The sequence below is a fragment of the Mytilus galloprovincialis genome, chromosome 3, assembly GCF_965363235.1.
Source record: "Mytilus galloprovincialis chromosome 3, xbMytGall1.hap1.1, whole genome shotgun sequence".
Classification (NCBI taxonomy): Eukaryota; Metazoa; Mollusca; class Bivalvia; order Mytilida; family Mytilidae; genus Mytilus; species Mytilus galloprovincialis.
In genome coordinates this window covers 27,239,922-27,257,185 of record NC_134840.1, presented here as the reverse complement: position 1 = coordinate 27,257,185, position 17,264 = coordinate 27,239,922, and the positions used below count along the sequence as shown (strand labels likewise).

Here is a 17,264-nt window from a genome sequence, read left to right as displayed (position 1 = left end):
TGAAATATGTTAATTCAAAAAATTACAATACAAGTTGATTATAGTCGCCGTCAGCTGAAATTCGTAGCGGTTATCGGTAAAAATAATCTAAACTATCAATCACGTTCACTCGAGATATAGTTTTTCACATTCCATTCATAAATCACAAAAAGAAAAACCACTACTGACCTACCTTTTAAGTGATCGCACTGTAATAATCCTGACCTTCACTTTTTCATAGACGATTTTGAATGGTGGAATCAGCCATTGTTTTTACCGGAAGTGTTTCCGTGGAGTTCAATTTCATAAAATTTGCATAAAGCGCGGGAAACCTTATCACATCAATGAAAGGAACATTTCAGGAAACTGCGTACAGTGACGAATGTCATATGTAAACAAATGATCCTCATAGAAACGAAGATGGCGGAATTACAATGGAAAATATTCTGGAAAATGTGAAGGTTAGGATTATTACAGTGTGATCACTTAAAAGATAGGTCAGTAGTGGTTTTTCTTTTTGCGATTTTTGAATGGAATGTGAAAAACTATATCTCGAGTGAACGCGATTGATAGTTTAGATTATTTTTACCGATAACCGCTACGAATTTCAGCTGACGGCGACTATAGTTGAAATTTAAGCATATTAGATGTTGATACAAGAAAATTATTACGTGAATCATAAATAAATACAGTTATTCATCTAGGCAAAAATATTTCAATTTGAATGAAAGGAGAAAACAATTTTAAGTTCTAGTTCTAAATGCTTTTCATCAGTTTCTGTTCTACACCTTATTGAAAAGTCTTTAAAAGACAAAAGAAGATACCAATGCTGCAATAAAAGAAGAAGTCCAACAAAAACAGACAATACCATGATGAGAGAAAAATCTCAAAAAGACAAACAACAGTAGGAAATTGCTACACTGAAGCTAAAAATTGGGCAAAAAAAAATCCCATCAAAACAGGAGGTTGAACATGTGGGCTTTGGAATAGAAAGCAATCCTGGTTAGGGGATGTGGAACATATCTGTGGTCTTCTATTAGACAAAGATATTCCTTAGCAGTCAACCAAATTCTGATGGCATTGATAAAACTAACTTAACTAGTTGAAGCCCTTGATACAATGTAGTGATAAGATAAAAGAAAATTCTCTGCATTGTTTTGTTGTGATTCTTTTATTTATTTTGACAGATCGGAGTACACCAGATAGGAATAACTCCTCAGTAAGTATTATTCAATTTGTATATGCAAAAGACAGAATTAGATGCAATGTTCCAATCACTTATTCAGCATTGTTTAAAATAAATAGCTAATATTAAAAGCGATGTATTTGATTGGGCAGAAAGTTTGCTCATCAAGACCATATTTTAGGTTGATGGTTTTTGAGCTAATTTGCAAACAAACTTGATCATCATGATAACTAGAAATAGAAAATTTCACCTTAAAAAAATAAAAATTCATATGAAGAACCAATTACTACCAAACTTTGTAAATCAGACATTTATGATCTTTTCGAGTTTGCTTTTGGTACAAAGTCACCAGTATTAAAAAGTTACTAAAATGGTTCACTAAATAAATGAAATGTAAACGATTTTCTTTAAGTACTGTGGTTAGTAATCTCATTTTCCTTCAAACATTACACTCTTGTTACTTGGAATAGTTTATTTGAGAAAAAAATTCAATAACAAATACTAAAAATCATAATAAAGATCAGTTGCAGCATAAAGATGTATCAAATATAAAATTTATATTATATTTTAATGTTTTGTCTTAACCCTAGCTAATGCCCTTTTAAGCAATTCTTTTTATGCAACTATATTTCTCAACGAGAAATGTGTCATTGTCATTTACTTATTTGATGTGTAAGAATTCAGGTGATATCAATTGTAAGAGAAAGAAAGCTAGCTAAACATTTGTTTTTGTTTTATTTTGCAGGAAGAAGAAGATAAACCAAAATCTGTGAAAGTGATACATTTTGGAATTGTATGATTTACATTATATATCATGTATATAAAGCCTGTAATTGTATAAATAGTATGAATAAAATAAATTATTTCTGTTACTGTTAGTGTGTATTCATTAAAACTGTGTTTAAAAGAATGATAACACCATACTGGCTTGATGAATTTTTGTTATTGTATGATTTCAGTTGCTGCACTTATTATGATATAACTTATGTTGGAAATAATGTTACATAAGTTTGAACATTATCATATAAATTGATACAAATGAGGCAGTCAGTCGTCTATAATTAAGAAATAATTCATGGAAACCATGAATTATTTCGATTCTAATAGGACAAATACGATCATTTAAAAACTGAAGCGATGATGGGTATACCGTGTGTGTGGCTGTTCTATTTTACCCACTGTTAGGTAAATGTAAAACAAATCTAATAAACCTGCATGAATGATTTCTTAACTAACCGCTAGAAAAAAATGTGATTACTTTTTTTACTTCTCAGTAAACCCAACATTTGCAATTTTAGATTTGCATTTTTTATTGTAAGCTACCGTCAAATTCACTGTTTACATGTTGTAACCAAGGAGCCGCCCTGTTGACTTGCTGAAATCAGTAAATGTGCGAATATTGCAATAGAACAGAAAACAAGCAACACCTACCTCAATACTTTATTTTAATGCAATTGTATACGAGTTTAGAAGGTAAACGCAATCGAAAAACCTTCAGCTTTGACGTTTTCACTCATATGACGTCATGTTTTGAAATGACGTTAATGCGCAAAAATCACTACTGGAATTTCGCGGAATTTTAATTTGTTTTGTTTTTGTCCATTTTTCCGTTCTCTAATGTGTAAATTCTTTTTGTTATGCATCAGAATCAGAATAAATGTTCTGTAGGGTTTTATTCAATTGTAATTGTTAACACAGCGAAATCCACAACCGTTTACACATAGGTTACGATACATGTGGATTTACGTGGGAGGCATATTTAAACAGCCATTTGTGTACATCTTGGGAGTCTGCGCTAAGCATAGATATATTGAGAATTTTATCACGGTGTTGTTTACAAAGCGAAAGAAGCACGTCATATTAGAATGAATAACAACCTTAAAGTTATTTAATTTAATACAGAAAAAAACATAAGAGATGTTTTTCGCATTTAAAAAGATTTTGAATTCTTCCGCAGAAGAGGGAGAGAGATGTCAGTGGTGTTAGTTCTTTGTAAGAAAAGTAGATAAGAAGGTCTTTTGATGGCTTTTGTCTTACATGCAAAAAAACGAATATCAAAGAATACAAGACATAAGGATGCTGTCCAGCAACGAATGCATTCATAGTGTAAACTTTTTTTTTATAAAGCTCTATATTCCAGAAGTTTAAAGACCAGTATATTGCATATTTTATATACAGACTTTCATAGTCTGTCATATGTATCGCTTTTTGGTAACTGTACCTACATGATAGTTCCATGATAAGTTGTGGCAGATATTAAGGCCAAGGTATTTAGCGTTCTTTACTACTTCTAATGTCTTTCCGTGTATGGTGTAGGTTCTGGTAAAATGTTTTCTTTTGTTGGTTACCCATAGTACCTCGCATTTGTCAGGGTTGAATTGCATTAGCCATGTGTCCTCCAGGTTCTGTATATTGTCTAGGTATTTCTGGAGTAAGATGGTATCCTCCTCCTAAACAATTATCTGCGAATAATCTAGCTTCAGATGTTACTAGTTCTGGCAGGTAATTTATGTAAATACCAAAGAGGCCTCCAGATGTTGCGTCTGATGTTTCTAACTTCTTTCCATCTACGACAACCTGCTGCGTTCGGCCATGCAGGAAACTAGCTATCCATTGAAGTGTTTTCCCTCGTATACCATAGTAGCTGTTTTTGTTTTAACATGATCTATTTTTTTGCGGAAACTGTTTTAAGACGGGATGTTATTTGCCTTAAAATGTCTGATGATGTTACTATTCAGTATATGTTACATGACCTTGCGACAAATCGATGTCGGGGATACAGGACGATAGTTACATGCTTTCCCTATAGTATCTGCCTCCTTTTTGTCGAGCCTGCAACTTTTGTTGCAGAAAGCTCGACATAGGGATAGTGATCCGGCGGCTACGGCGGCGGCGTTAGCTAACTTTTTAAAAGCTTTATATTTTAGAGGGTGGAAGACCTGGATGCTACATACTTTGTATATAGATGCCTCATGTTACGAAGTTTCCGTCAGTCACATGTCAAATGTCCTTGACCTCATTTTCATGGTTCAGCGACCACTTGAAAAAAAAGTTCAGATTTTTTGTAATGTTGAATTCTCTCTTATTATAAGTAATAGGATAATTATATTTGGTATGTTCGTACCTTGCAAGGTCCTCATGCCCGTCAGACAGTTTTCACTTGACCTCGACCTCATTTCATGGATCAGTGAACAAGGTTAAGTTTTGGTGGTCAAGTCCATATATCAGATACTATAAGCAATAGGTCTAGTATATTCGGTGTATGGGAGGACTGTAAGGTGTACATGTCCAACTGGCAGGTGTCATCTGAACTTGACCTCATTTTCATGGTTCAGTGGTTATAGTTAAGTTTTTGTGTTTTGGTCTGTTTTTCTCATACTTTATGCAATAGATCTACTATATTTGTTGTATGGAATGATTGTAAGATGTACATGTCTAGCGGGCAGATGTCATCTGACCTTGACCACATTTTCATGGTTGAGTGGTCAAAGTTAAGTTTTTGAGTTTTGGTCTTTTTATCTTATACTATATGCCATAGGTCAACTATATTTGGTGTATGGAAATATTTTATGATCTATATGTCAGTACCGCAGGTTTTATTTGACCTCGACCTCATTTTCACGGTTCATTGCTCAGTGTTAAGTTTTTGTGTTTTGGTCTATTTTTCTTAAACTATAAGTAATAGGTCAACTATATTTGTTGTATGGAAGCATTGTTAGCTGTACATGTCTGCCTGGCATGGTTCATCTGACCTTGACCTCATTTTCATACTTCATTGGTCTTTGTTTAGTTATCTTAGTTAATGCTAAGTTTATGTGACAGTTTTTAATAAAGCTTTATACTTAGGACTATCAACATAATATCAATAATTAGTAAAGAAGGCGAGACATTTCAGCTTGTGCACTTTTGTGTTCTTGTTAAATAATGGTGTTATTAAAGCTTCTTTCCATTGATCTGGCATTTTACCTTGTTTAATTGATACGTTTAAGATGGTTGCGTTAATTGTTTTTTATTCTTTTGCTATATCTTTCAGAAGTTTCCCTGGTATTGCGTCAGTACCGGTTAGTTTATGTTGGTTGATGTTTTTACGTAGTTTGTAAACTCCAGCTTGTTGCACATTTATTTCTGGTATGGATGAGTAAGCGCTGTTGCCTTTTGTTTGTACTTCTTCTTGTTATGATGAGAAATATTATGTAAATTGGTTATTCAGTATGTTGGCATTTGTTTCAGTGTCATCGTGTAATATGCCCTTTTTACCTAGGGGTGCTACTCCTGTTGACTCAGTAAAAGTTTGCATTTGATGAAAGTCCAGAATCGTTTGGGGTTATTAGTATTGTCATCACTTAACATATCTGAGATGCAAGTGTTGTATGGTTTCCTGCATATTAACTAAGCATCTTTTTTTATCTTCTTTTATCTTCTTAAACTTGTTCCAGTCTCTACTTTTTCCACTTTATTTGCTTTCTGATAGTTTGTTTTTTTGTCGAGCCTGCGAATTTTATCAAAGAAAGCTCGACATATGGATTATAGTGATCCGCCGGCGGCGTTAGCGTACTTCTTAAAAGCTTTATATTTCAGAAGGTGGAAGAACTGGATGCTAAATACTTGGCATATAGATGCCTCATGTTACGAAGTGTCAGTCTTTCATTGTTTTTGATTAAGAGATCTAATTTCTGATGCATGGTTTTGAAAATACTATTTTATGTTCAGTATTTTTCGGCATCGTGACTGACAGGATTTATAAAATTTTGTGTTTAATAATTTATCTATAAACTAACGTTTCAACTTCCTCAGGCAAACTTGACCTTAGATAGATTTGACTGTTATTATTATTCCTTTTTTTTTAGTCATAGATCCTCAACTGTTTTTGGTTCTTGTACATCATTAGCTTGTAAATATTTGGTTTTGAGTATGTAAGATGAAGAATGCTACAGAAAAGCGCTCGGATGCGGGACATTTATAAAGTGTTGTTTCCATTTTTTCATATTGATGGTTTCCGTTTGTGTAAATAACGAGGTCAATTTATCAATTTCGTTATTTGAAATATTTCCTGTTTTTAATTGACATAGGAAATCATAATCAGTTATGAATAGCCAAGAATGTTATTAAAATGTATTGCAGTACATATTTTACTTCTCTGCGGAATAAAGGCGTGCAGAATACCAGATCAGTAAGTGTTATTGGTGTAATTCGTTGACGTAATATAAAAGATATAGCTAATTTACACAGAATTTAGAATAAAAAAGATATCCGTACTTAATTTATGTACTTAGAGGTGCTCACAGCATGATGACGTATTTCAGAATATATGATTGAACTATAAATTCATAAATAGTGCGAAAATTTAAAATGTTAAGCTGTTTCTCTAGACATGAATAAATAAAGGCAACAGTAGTATACCGCTGTTCAAAACTCATAAATCCAGGGACAAAAAACAAAATCGGGGTAACAAACTAAAACCGAGGGAAACGCATTAAATATAAGAGGAGAACAACGACATAACACCGAAACGTAACACACACAGAAACGGACCAAGCATCAGACAAAACACCAGGAGAATAACAAATATAACAAGAAAACAAAATACATGAATTTGGGATAGACAAGTATGATCTCAATATCTCAAAAATAAGAGAAAACACAAACGACTCAACGTTAAAATGCAACACACACAGAAACGAACAATAATATAACAATGGCCATCTTCCTGACTCGGTACAGGACACTTTTAAAGGGGAATAAAAGTGCTGGGTTGAACCTGGTTTTGTGGCATGCCAAACCTCGCACTTTAATGGCAAAGTTAAATATAACATTGAAATGACAACATAATATTACAGGACTACAATACAAATAAATAGGAGAACATATTAGACAAAGAAAAACATGATTTATAGATAACAAAAAGCATCAGGTTTAAAATTCAATACGCCAAAAACGCGCCTTGTCCACACAGGACTTACAAGTGACGCCCAGATATAAAAGATCGAAAGTGAAAAAAGTACAAAGTTGTACAGCACTGGAGATAAAAAGTTGAAAAGGTTTCGCCAAATACGGCATTGTTTTTATGCCCGAGATAAGAACATTCTTATTATATAGAACAATTCATGCTATTGCAAACAGTCAATTTTATCAAATGAATATGAAAGAGATATACATAAAGAAACTGAAGTATTAACTAATTACAGAAAACTAAACCCGAATACATAACGCCCAGATATAAAAGATCGAAAGTGAAAAAGGTACAAAGTTGTACAGCACTGAAGATCAAAAGTTGAAAAGGTTTTGTCAAATACGGCATTGTTTTTATGCCCGGGATAAGAACATCCTTATTATATAGAACAATTCATGCTATTGCAAACAGTAAATTTTAACAAATGAATATGAAAGAGATATACATAATGAAACTGAAGTATTAACTAATTACAGAAAACTAAACCCGAATACATAATGCTATTAAAGTTTAACACAGAATAGACACACCCGAATCAGTCCAGGCGTCAACGTAATTACAAAAATGTGACGTCACATACGATGGCGAAAAGGTACAAACGTTATGCCACATTTGAATTTATGAAATTTAGAAACAGCATGACGTCACATATGAAAAACTATCAAAGTGAGATAGAATTAGGATTGATTTAAGATTATATCAGAACTAAATACTGATAATTAATTTAAACAAAATGCATATTGCAATACTTATTAATAGCAATTAACTGTAATATATATATGTCCAGTTTGTTATGAATCCAACTTCAAACGTAAATAATCGTACAAAATTTAATATAATTAATAAAGGCGGTGATTAATTTTTCTATCCGTAACACCTAAATATAATAAAAAGACGTCAACACATTTGACAAAATCCGATGAGAATTACAAATATAACATTAAACATGTAAACTAAATACATGAATTTGGGATAAACAAGTACAGAAACACGTCTTATAGTAATGCGAATTCACATTCAGCAAAACAGTCACAATCGGGAATAAGTCACGTTTGGTAATTAAAAGATTAGACGACATAATGACAAACCACAATCTACCATGTGGTAAAAATGTCCTTAGCTAGTTTGGTTAAAGAGACATCATATGGATCCACCAATTTGTGATGGTGTCCATAAAATTTACGGAGTGTCAATTTTAATCTGTCCTCCTCATAACTTTGTTGGAGCAGTTTCTGCGTAAGGAGCACACTCCTGTATATGAAGTCCGTATAGTGTGAACAAGCACGTGAATAACGTATCAATTGTGATATGTAAACACCATACGAAGGGGCAAAGTGTATGTTACTGCTGAGAAATGGGAAATTGATAATTGGGAAGTTGAAATCGTCCCGTTTATCATAGATTTTCGTGTGAAGTCGTCGAATAAGTCTTGGATGGTCTGTATCAAAACAATACTATATTCTGTTTTTTTCATAATTTTTATACACATAAGTTATTTGGTTTTGGATATTCTTCGATTCAAAGCAAACTTCAAGCAACAAATGACAACAATTTATATATTTCAATCTTCAGAACCGCTTTTCTGTTCTTATGCTTATAATGAACGTTTAAAGCCAAATATTTGAAAGCCAATGATGTACAAAAACATATGATATGAAAATTGTCAACAGCAATGTGCAGCCTGACATTTATTTCAAATCTTGAAATATATTATTTGTACCATTTAATATGCAAATTCCAGCTATTTGAATAGCTAGTTGACTCTTATATTAAAATAAATACAGTGGCAATATAACATGTAAACAAAATATATAATATCGGTATTCTGTTTATACATCATGTGACTGAAATAGATTTATATTACAGATTTTTATTATCATTGTGTTTTAGCTAAACTCGTGCTTATTTAAATTTGTAGTTAGATTTCACTAAACATAATTTGGTGATACAAGTGTAGTTATCAAAAGCCTAGAGTTGTTGTCCATTCCCAGGATTGTATCTCAACACACACACAGTGGTACAAGTATAATGATACGATGAAGTAGTATACGTAACCATTGTTTGCAACTAAAAATAATATTTTTAATTAAAGAAACTGAACTATTTTGAGGCGATAAGTGGTAATAATCGTACTGTAATCAATGCGCATTTAAGATTTGATCCACTCGTTTTCAAAACCTGTATAGATATGATAAAATCATTGCATATCATGAGAATAACAATGAATTAATACAAGTTCAAAATCTTCCAAAACAAAAATTCAAACTCAGTCAAAAAAGTCAATAAACATAGAAGACATTTATTCTTTTATGTAATTTTTATTTCGGCGTATAAAATCCAAAGTTTTAGGACGATCTTAAGACCAGATTAAACACATGTCACTTGTAATAGCTATCAAAATGTAAGACGAAATTGAGGACCCATCGTATATTAAGGGGCTTTCGTAAGTCTGACTTGAGACAGTGACAAGTCCATAGACACAAGGTGACATTCGTAAGATAGCTGTGTTAGTATGAAATCTAATGTAAGCTCGCTCATTACTTGTTTACCGTTTACGATATACGAAAACAAAGAATTTTAGTCAAGATAGTTATCAAAGGTACCAGTATTATAATATAATACGTTAAACGCGCGTTTCGTCTACATAAGACTCATCAGTGACGCTCAGATCAATACAGTTATATATAAAGCCAAAAGTAAAAAGTTAAAGAACATTGAGGACCCAAAATTCCAATTTGTCAGAACCTATTTGAACATCCTTTCTAAGTAATATATCCAAAAGAAAAACTATTTTGTTATTTAACTGTCATTCATTTTGTTGTTATATATAATATTTTCTCAATAAAATATTAATTTTCTGATAGTAATGGCAATGGTACATCTACTTGTTGTGGAAACCATCAAGAAATAAATGGTGTTTGCAAAGGTATGTACCCGTTAAGTAATTGAAAATCCCAAACTGACACAAACGTTGAAGAAGTTAAAATTGACCAAAACAAATGGAAGTTTTTAACCACCTTGACTGTCTATACAGCCCTTGCACGGTCGGCAACATTTACCAAAAGTTTAGCAAACCCGCACAACTAAATCATTTAATAGCAAAATTAATGTAACCTACAGAATTAGACTTATTTCCATATCCTTCCGGAGCACTTAGGATGATCCCGAGTTTTTGTCGGGTTCGTGTTGCTTTGTCTGTATGTTGTGTTTTGTTTATTGTTGTGTGTCTGTTTGTTTGTCTTTTACATTTTTATTCATGGCGTTGCTAGTTTATTTTTGACTTATAAGTTTGAATGTTCCTTTTGTATCTTTCGCCTTCTTTTTAAAGAACTAGTAAAATACAAAAAGATATAAAACGTAAAATACGACAATAAGACTGCAATGTCTGAAATAGAAACAAATGTCAAATGTTTACGTTCATTTATTGTGCAATGTGCATGCGACTGCGTGTAAGTATTTCTCCCTTTTTGATCAAGCACACAATTATATTCTTAATTTAAAAGCGTTCAGATGTATAATAAGTTAAGTGTTTTGCTTTTGTTTCATTTCAGTATGCCCTTCAGGCTATATTGGATCAAACGGGAAATGTGACACACCGTGTCCCTTGGGATATTATGGGATAGAATGTCAGCACATATGCAACTGTACTTATGATAAACGGTAAAAAAAATACTCAGAAAGGATAACATAACTCTCAAAATACTTGACAGTAAAACAGATCGCACCAACCACCCACATATTATCTAAATTTTGAATTGCAACTCACAGAACAATACATTATATTTAGAATGTCTATACCGTTCTCGACGTCTTAATCAAACTTGATGCAACTTTGATAGTAATGAATGAATGCATTATTATTATGCACTATTTATTTGTTTTTTCAAAAAAAAATATGTCTCGTAATGGATGCTCTCAATCAGAAAAGTCGGAACACACTATTGTGAGAAAATTTGAAACATTGAAAAAAAACTATTGTGTGTTAATAATTATGCTTATACATTTGTGGTAAATACGACGTTCGATATAAATATTATGCAAATAGCATTTGTTTTAATCGCTTATTTTGCATTCACCGTTTTACCATGCGCATGGATTTTTTGCATTATATTTATCATGTTATTCGTGCGTTGTCTTATTGCATGGTTAAATAGATTTTCCCTCAATTTGGAACGGTACTCTCGCGTCTCATATGTAACCTGTTAATGATGTCAAGTAAACGCCTGGGGTTGTAAAAATGAGAAAAAAATGTTTTTTCTTGGGCAGAACTTGTTTGCCAAAATACTTTTTTATATTTTACCTTGTTTAACTTCTTGTTTTATCTGACAAGGCAGGGGTCACATTTTGTCTGTTTAAAACACAATACAGGAGAATTGTGTTTGATGTCTATCAAAATAATAATTGAGCATTACCATATAATTTGATTCATAAGACTGCACTTGTTTTCTTTACAACCAAATGCAAAACGTTATAGTAGAATGCACATTTTCTATTCATTGACATTTAAGCTCATGTATACCAAAACGATAGTAAGTTCACTTACAATATTCTCGTATTTCAGGTGCGATCATGTTGAGGGATGCATTTGTGATTCTCTGTTCCCTAATTGCACTAAAGGTACTATGGTTTCAGTTTTGAATTGATGCAAGTATAACTACGATTCGAAATTTACCAAATAAATGATTTTAAACGATGAGCCGAAAAAAACATCATAATAAACCTAAATTCCTATTTAATCTTTTCAAATTTATTTTCATCTAAAACAATCATGCTATAAAGATGCGTAAGTGTGCCATACCAAATTAAAAGCTACTAAGTCTGTAAGTAAATAAAGTATGGATGAAGAGAAGCAAACTATACCCAAGAGACATTCCAACTCAAACGGAGAAATTAAACTGACAAGGCAAATGGCAAAATTAAAACAAAAAACAACAGTATACGAAACACAACATGGCAATGTGATGTTAAACGTGATAAGTTAGACAATCAAAAGATATACACACCTACTTTTGCATAGGTACTATTTCTGTACCAAAAAAACTGTAGTACAGGAATCTGCTTTTAATATTCAGTACTATGTTGTTACTTAAATATTATTGTAATATTTAGGTATCTGTATTTTACAGTACTTAATTTGTATTTGAAATTTAAGTACTACAGACTTTTGGTTATACCGTCACATTTTCAGTATTTTAAAAATTTGTCTAATTCAAATCTCTTAAAGTTATGACTTTTAAACATGGAATATTTTGTTCACTGTTGGTATTTTTTCTGTACTATCAAGTACTGTAAAATACAGGTACCTAAATATTATAATAATTTTAAAGTAAAGAATTAGTACTAAATATTTAAAGTAAATTTCCAGTACTACAGATTTTATGTACAGAAATATTACCTTTGCAAAAGTAGCAGTGTACGGAGTTTGGAACGACAAAAAAACAGTAACAGTTGTTTGTTTTATTTCAATTTGATTATGACACACCCGCATCATTTTTAGGCCTAAGCCTTGAATTTGAAATACAAGGTCATCTCAGTACCAGAATCTATGATAAACGACACGATTGAGATTTGAGACTATCAATTTCAGTCACCTAAGTAGCAATATAACAACTTTACCTGCATATAGAATATACATTTCCCAACTTATTCGGTATTCAAGAATATGCAGCTCCTACTCAGACTTTGTAAAACATCACCATTGTCTGAGCAGAAAGTAGATGAACCAGGGGTTTGTCCAAGAACGTCTCGTAAATTTAAAAAAAAAGTTCATCGGAAGGTATCAAGGCAATGTTGATAAATATTCCGTATCAACTTCACAAATAATGCACAATGGTCTTGATGTATATATTCTGAATACTGACGTTGTTAAGCATCTTAATAACGTGTTATACTATTCTTTTCTTTGTCTTTATAAATATTACCTTTACAGTTTACTGTTTCTTTGTTACATATTTGTTTGTGTTAAAGTGATTAAGATTATAACACAATTTTGACTGCTGTACCCCTATCTATGGAATTTGTACCTATTATGTCAGTTTGTTTTGTTCACACATCGTTGTCAATATAATGGAATTTGATGCGACTGTCATACAAGTGAGAGGTTTACCTAGCTTTAAAACCAGGTTTAATCTACTATTTTCTACATAAGAAAATGCAAGTACCAAGTCAGGAATATTAAGGCAACAATAGTATACAACTGATCGAAACTCATAAATCGAAAAAAAAGATCAGTTGTTATCCGTTCGTTTGATGTGTTTGAGCTTTTGGATTTGCTATTTGATTAAAACTTTCCTTTCAGAATTTTCCTCGGAGTTCAATATTTTTGTGTTTTTACTTTTTGCATATCAGCTCAGATATTATTTATTATCGGGTGTTTGGTTTCCGACATCTCACAGAAAGTAACATTCAAATGCATATCTCAAGTGAACATACAAGCCCGTAATTTGTTTTTGCGTCGATTTCCTGGCATGTGTTCTAGAACATTCATCTGATAACTGGAAACAAAAATGTCTGAAAGACCAATTCTTATATTGTTTTAAGGCATACAAATTATATCCAGCAAGGGGACTTAAACATTTAAACTGGATAGGTGCACTTTTAAAAAAATGAGCACAAGTCAGATTTTTTTTATTCAAATACTCAGCTATCAGCTGAGACATATATATATACATGTGTATATTATGATATGTCTATGCCGTCAAGTTAGACATGTTAGCTATGGCGTTGTCTGTTTATTTTCGATCTACGAGTTTAAATACCCTCGAGTATCTTTCGCTCCATTTTTAGACGTAAATGTATGGTTATTTGTTTAGGGGGGATTACTGCTTACACAACATTTGTTGTCACGCTGCTAAGTTTTTGTTTGTTTTTGATTCATACTTTTATATCTTTAGATATAGAAGAAAGGATATTTCATTCATCAAATGATGCCTCCAATTCAACAGGTAAGACATCTTTTCTACAAATAAATATAAAAGAAAATATGAGACTATTATCTATGTTTTTAGTGGTCTTGCTTTTGACGGATAAAGTTTTGGAAATGATGGAAACAGTAGAGGCGTTATCAACTTGTATAGAATTTTCAAACAGGTTGTCGGAATTCAAATAGGAACTTGCATTGCGCCTCTCCTTTTTGACCTTTTTTATTTTCATATGAGTCAGAGGTCGTTCAGAAACATGTAAAAACAAGGGCAAAGAATGTAGATTATCTAATTTAACGTATATTGACGATGGCTTTTCAATTAATAATCCAAACTGTTCTGATGGAGCCGGACTTCTATTTAGTCCTTTTTGTTTTCATTTAGTTCCTTTAGTTGATATTAATGACCGTTTGATTTTGTAAGGTTTTATGGACTTCCTTCCTTTTGGTTTTACTTCACAGTTTGGTATTTCTTTAAATTAATTTAAGCTTCGAGGTTTCCTTAAATATTTAAACTGTTTATGTACTTTTTTGCGTTACAGATGTTGACTTTTGGTTGAGAACTGCTTTGTAGAAAACATTATTATCTATTTATGTGTTTTTTGTTGTTGCTTAAACTTATATTATCGTTAGATGGACAGATAAAAACGATGAGAAACAAATGGAATAAACAAAAAGAATTTTTCAAATTTCACAAACAGAGCAGCAGATGGTTTTAATTTTAGACAAATAAATCTTACGAAACAAACATGTCAAGTCTGTTGAAGAAGGAATATTGAAGTGCGTATACCGCATGATCTACGTACATACATTATAAACAGATTTACATGACAGTATCATCCTTTTGCACACTCTATCGACATTGGGTAAAATATAAAAATAAATTTTGCCGAGGTACTGCCGTTTTTTGTTGTTGTTTTGAATACTGATCAGTAATTCGTAATTTAGTTGTCAGGTAATAGAACTCCTGTTAATGAAAATACTTCTTACGGTGTTCCTATATCCTCTTCCACTTTATACTCGTTTGGCTTTATAACGATTTTGATCTGAGCGTGGCTGATGAGTCTTATGAAGACGAAACGAATGTCTGGCGTATTAAATTGTACGCATGGTACCTTTGAAAACTACTATGCATTTTCAGTACATTGAAAAAATAGAAAAACGGGAAAACACTACAAACGTTACCATTATGAGAAGTAGTGCTGAGTTAACATGATAAATTTATAAAAAGGTAAATCCCTTAAATAAAAGTCCGGGGTATTTGTCATAGTTTAGAATATTGCATATTCATTTTTATATTGAAGTTTATCGCCGTATATTGACTCCTTTCGTGTTTTGTGTTAATGGCAGAGATTTATTAACATCCCTTATTAATATCAAAAGAATTATTTCTTTATAAGCATTTTTCGATTATAACTTATTAACATCAAGTAGAAACTTAAAAGCTAAAACTTTGCTAGACATCTTGAAACGAACAAATACAAGTACATGTAACCATTAGAATTAATTTTAAAAACTTACCAATACAACAAAACTAAAAACAATATAGTTAAACCCTCTTTGTTTCAAGTTTCAGACATACAGCATGTTAATTGGATTAGGATTTTAGTGATAACTTGCACTTCTGTTTTGTGTTTTTCATCTTTATCAATGACCTCAAGTTTGATATATTGGCATTGGTAAGTAGGTTTGTTTCTCTAGTAGATGTGAACAGGTAAAATATCGAGACATTCGCATCCCTCCATGATTCTTGAAAGTTATCGCACACTATATTATTACATTTACAAAATTCAAAGTATGTACATGCTTTTAAGTTAAAATGTAAAGATTTAAGAAAAGCATAGTGAACTTAATTTATACGCCAAACGATGAAATAACTGTTTAAGATTGCAATTAAAGGTGTCACTAGTCCTCGTTAAAGACTGCATGTTGACATTAACATATATGTTTATATTTATAATGTGTGCCGACGTTCTCACTTATGTAAACCCACATTCATTAAAACAAAACAAATGACATTTTACTCTATATTTAAGTCTATATCTTTATTACAATCTCTTACTCACTTTAAACAGAGAAGGTATCAATTACATACATGTACTATTAAAAAATTAAAGAAGTAACAAGCAAAATTGATTATATAAACCTTTATTCTTAACTGCAAACTTGTTTCCTTTCTTTGTAGGTTTCTTGGACATTTGTAAAACACATTGTTGTATTGGGCCGTTTGAGCACCTCAAGACCACATCTACCTTTAAGGAAAAAAATATGACTATTTATTTATTAAAGAATCAAACTGTATCTAAATTCATGATGGTACATGTGATCACATTTAACAGTTGGTTTTGATAGATATAAATATTTTGCCCATTTTGGACGACTAGTTTTTATATTGCTATCAGATGATCACTTCTTAGCAAGTATCTCTTAGTCACTTTACGGATCTATTTTTTTTTAATTTCTTTTCTTGTTATCAACAAAGATCTTTTAGGTCGATATATTGTATTGCCATTTTCTGTCCATTAGCTATTAAGCATTTTCATATGGTGGTTCGCCTTTTGTTATGTCCGAAAGGTATTATTGCTTTATGGTTTAAAGTCCATATATAATTATTATTTGTTTGCTGAATTCTATATCTCAGATGAAGTTTATCGTGTCACAAATATTATCTTACCTCCTATACATTTCAAGGAATATGATTGGTTAAAAGCGTCCGCGTGCAAACCATGTATATTTGATATTAGGTTAGTAGGGAGGCGGGGCTTTAAGTTATCTCATACACGGTTAGTAGTGGAGTTACGTCCCTTTATATTCCTTATTAGGTAAGAAGGGGGGCGAGGCTTATTTCATACACGGTTAGTAATGGTGTTATGTCCCTTTATAAAAAACAAAACGGTACCGAGAAAAAATCTTAAAAGTTCCAACAGACGAAGAAATTGATGATTAAGATTGAAATAAATTCATAAAACACATTTAAACCTTACAAGTCGTTATTGTTGGCATCTGTTTTTGTAGGATAAATGGAAGTATTTTCTTAGTGCTAACAGAATTGAAGACTTGCTCATTTTGAGAATCATTAGTCTTAATTTCACACGTTAAGATAGTCGGTAAGATAAATTCGTTACATAGTGTGCTAGTGACGTAATACGGTATATATGGGGTCAGTAAATTCAATATGGGGATTCGAGCTTCGCTCTCACCCCATATGGAATTTACTGACCCCATATATA

At 31.9% G+C, this 17,264-nt stretch overlaps 2 protein-coding genes across 3 annotated transcripts in view; both read left to right on the top strand.

The window, feature by feature from the left end:
• LOC143067586 (WD repeat-containing and planar cell polarity effector protein fritz homolog) overlaps window positions 1–2,037 on the top strand; it is a 41,549-nt gene extending 39,512 nt beyond the window's left edge. For both annotated transcript variants that reach the window (XM_076240935.1, XM_076240936.1), the window contains exons 27-28: window positions 1,167–1,198; window positions 1,911–2,037. In XM_076240935.1, coding sequence (XP_076097050.1) covers window positions 1,167–1,198; window positions 1,911–1,964 — 86 coding nt within the window. In that variant the 3' untranslated portion in view covers window positions 1,965–2,037. The remainder of the gene's footprint in view (window positions 1–1,166; window positions 1,199–1,910) is intronic.
• Window positions 2,038–6,218: 4,181 nt separating this feature from the next.
• Window positions 6,219–16,335, top strand: LOC143066373 (uncharacterized). The gene is made up of 7 exons (XM_076239322.1): window positions 6,219–6,335; window positions 9,980–10,041; window positions 10,667–10,775; window positions 11,677–11,732; window positions 14,009–14,059; window positions 15,605–15,713; window positions 16,220–16,335. The coding sequence occupies exons 1-7, from the start codon at window positions 6,265–6,267 to the stop codon at window positions 16,236–16,238; spliced, it is 477 nt and encodes a 158-aa protein (XP_076095437.1). The 5' UTR covers window positions 6,219–6,264; the 3' UTR covers window positions 16,239–16,335.
• The last annotated feature ends 929 nt before the right edge of the window (window positions 16,336–17,264 follow it).

Coding starts and splice junctions, on each gene's coding strand:
- LOC143066373 (XM_076239322.1), top strand. CDS start 6,265: ATGTTATTAAAATGTATTGCAGTACATATTTTACTTCTCTGCGGAATA. Junction 10,042..10,666: donor AATAAATGGTGTTTGCAAAG/GTATGTACCCGT, acceptor GTTTCATTTCAG/TATGCCCTTCAGGCTATATT. Junction 10,776..11,676: donor AACTGTACTTATGATAAACG/GTAAAAAAAATA, acceptor CTCGTATTTCAG/GTGCGATCATGTTGAGGGAT.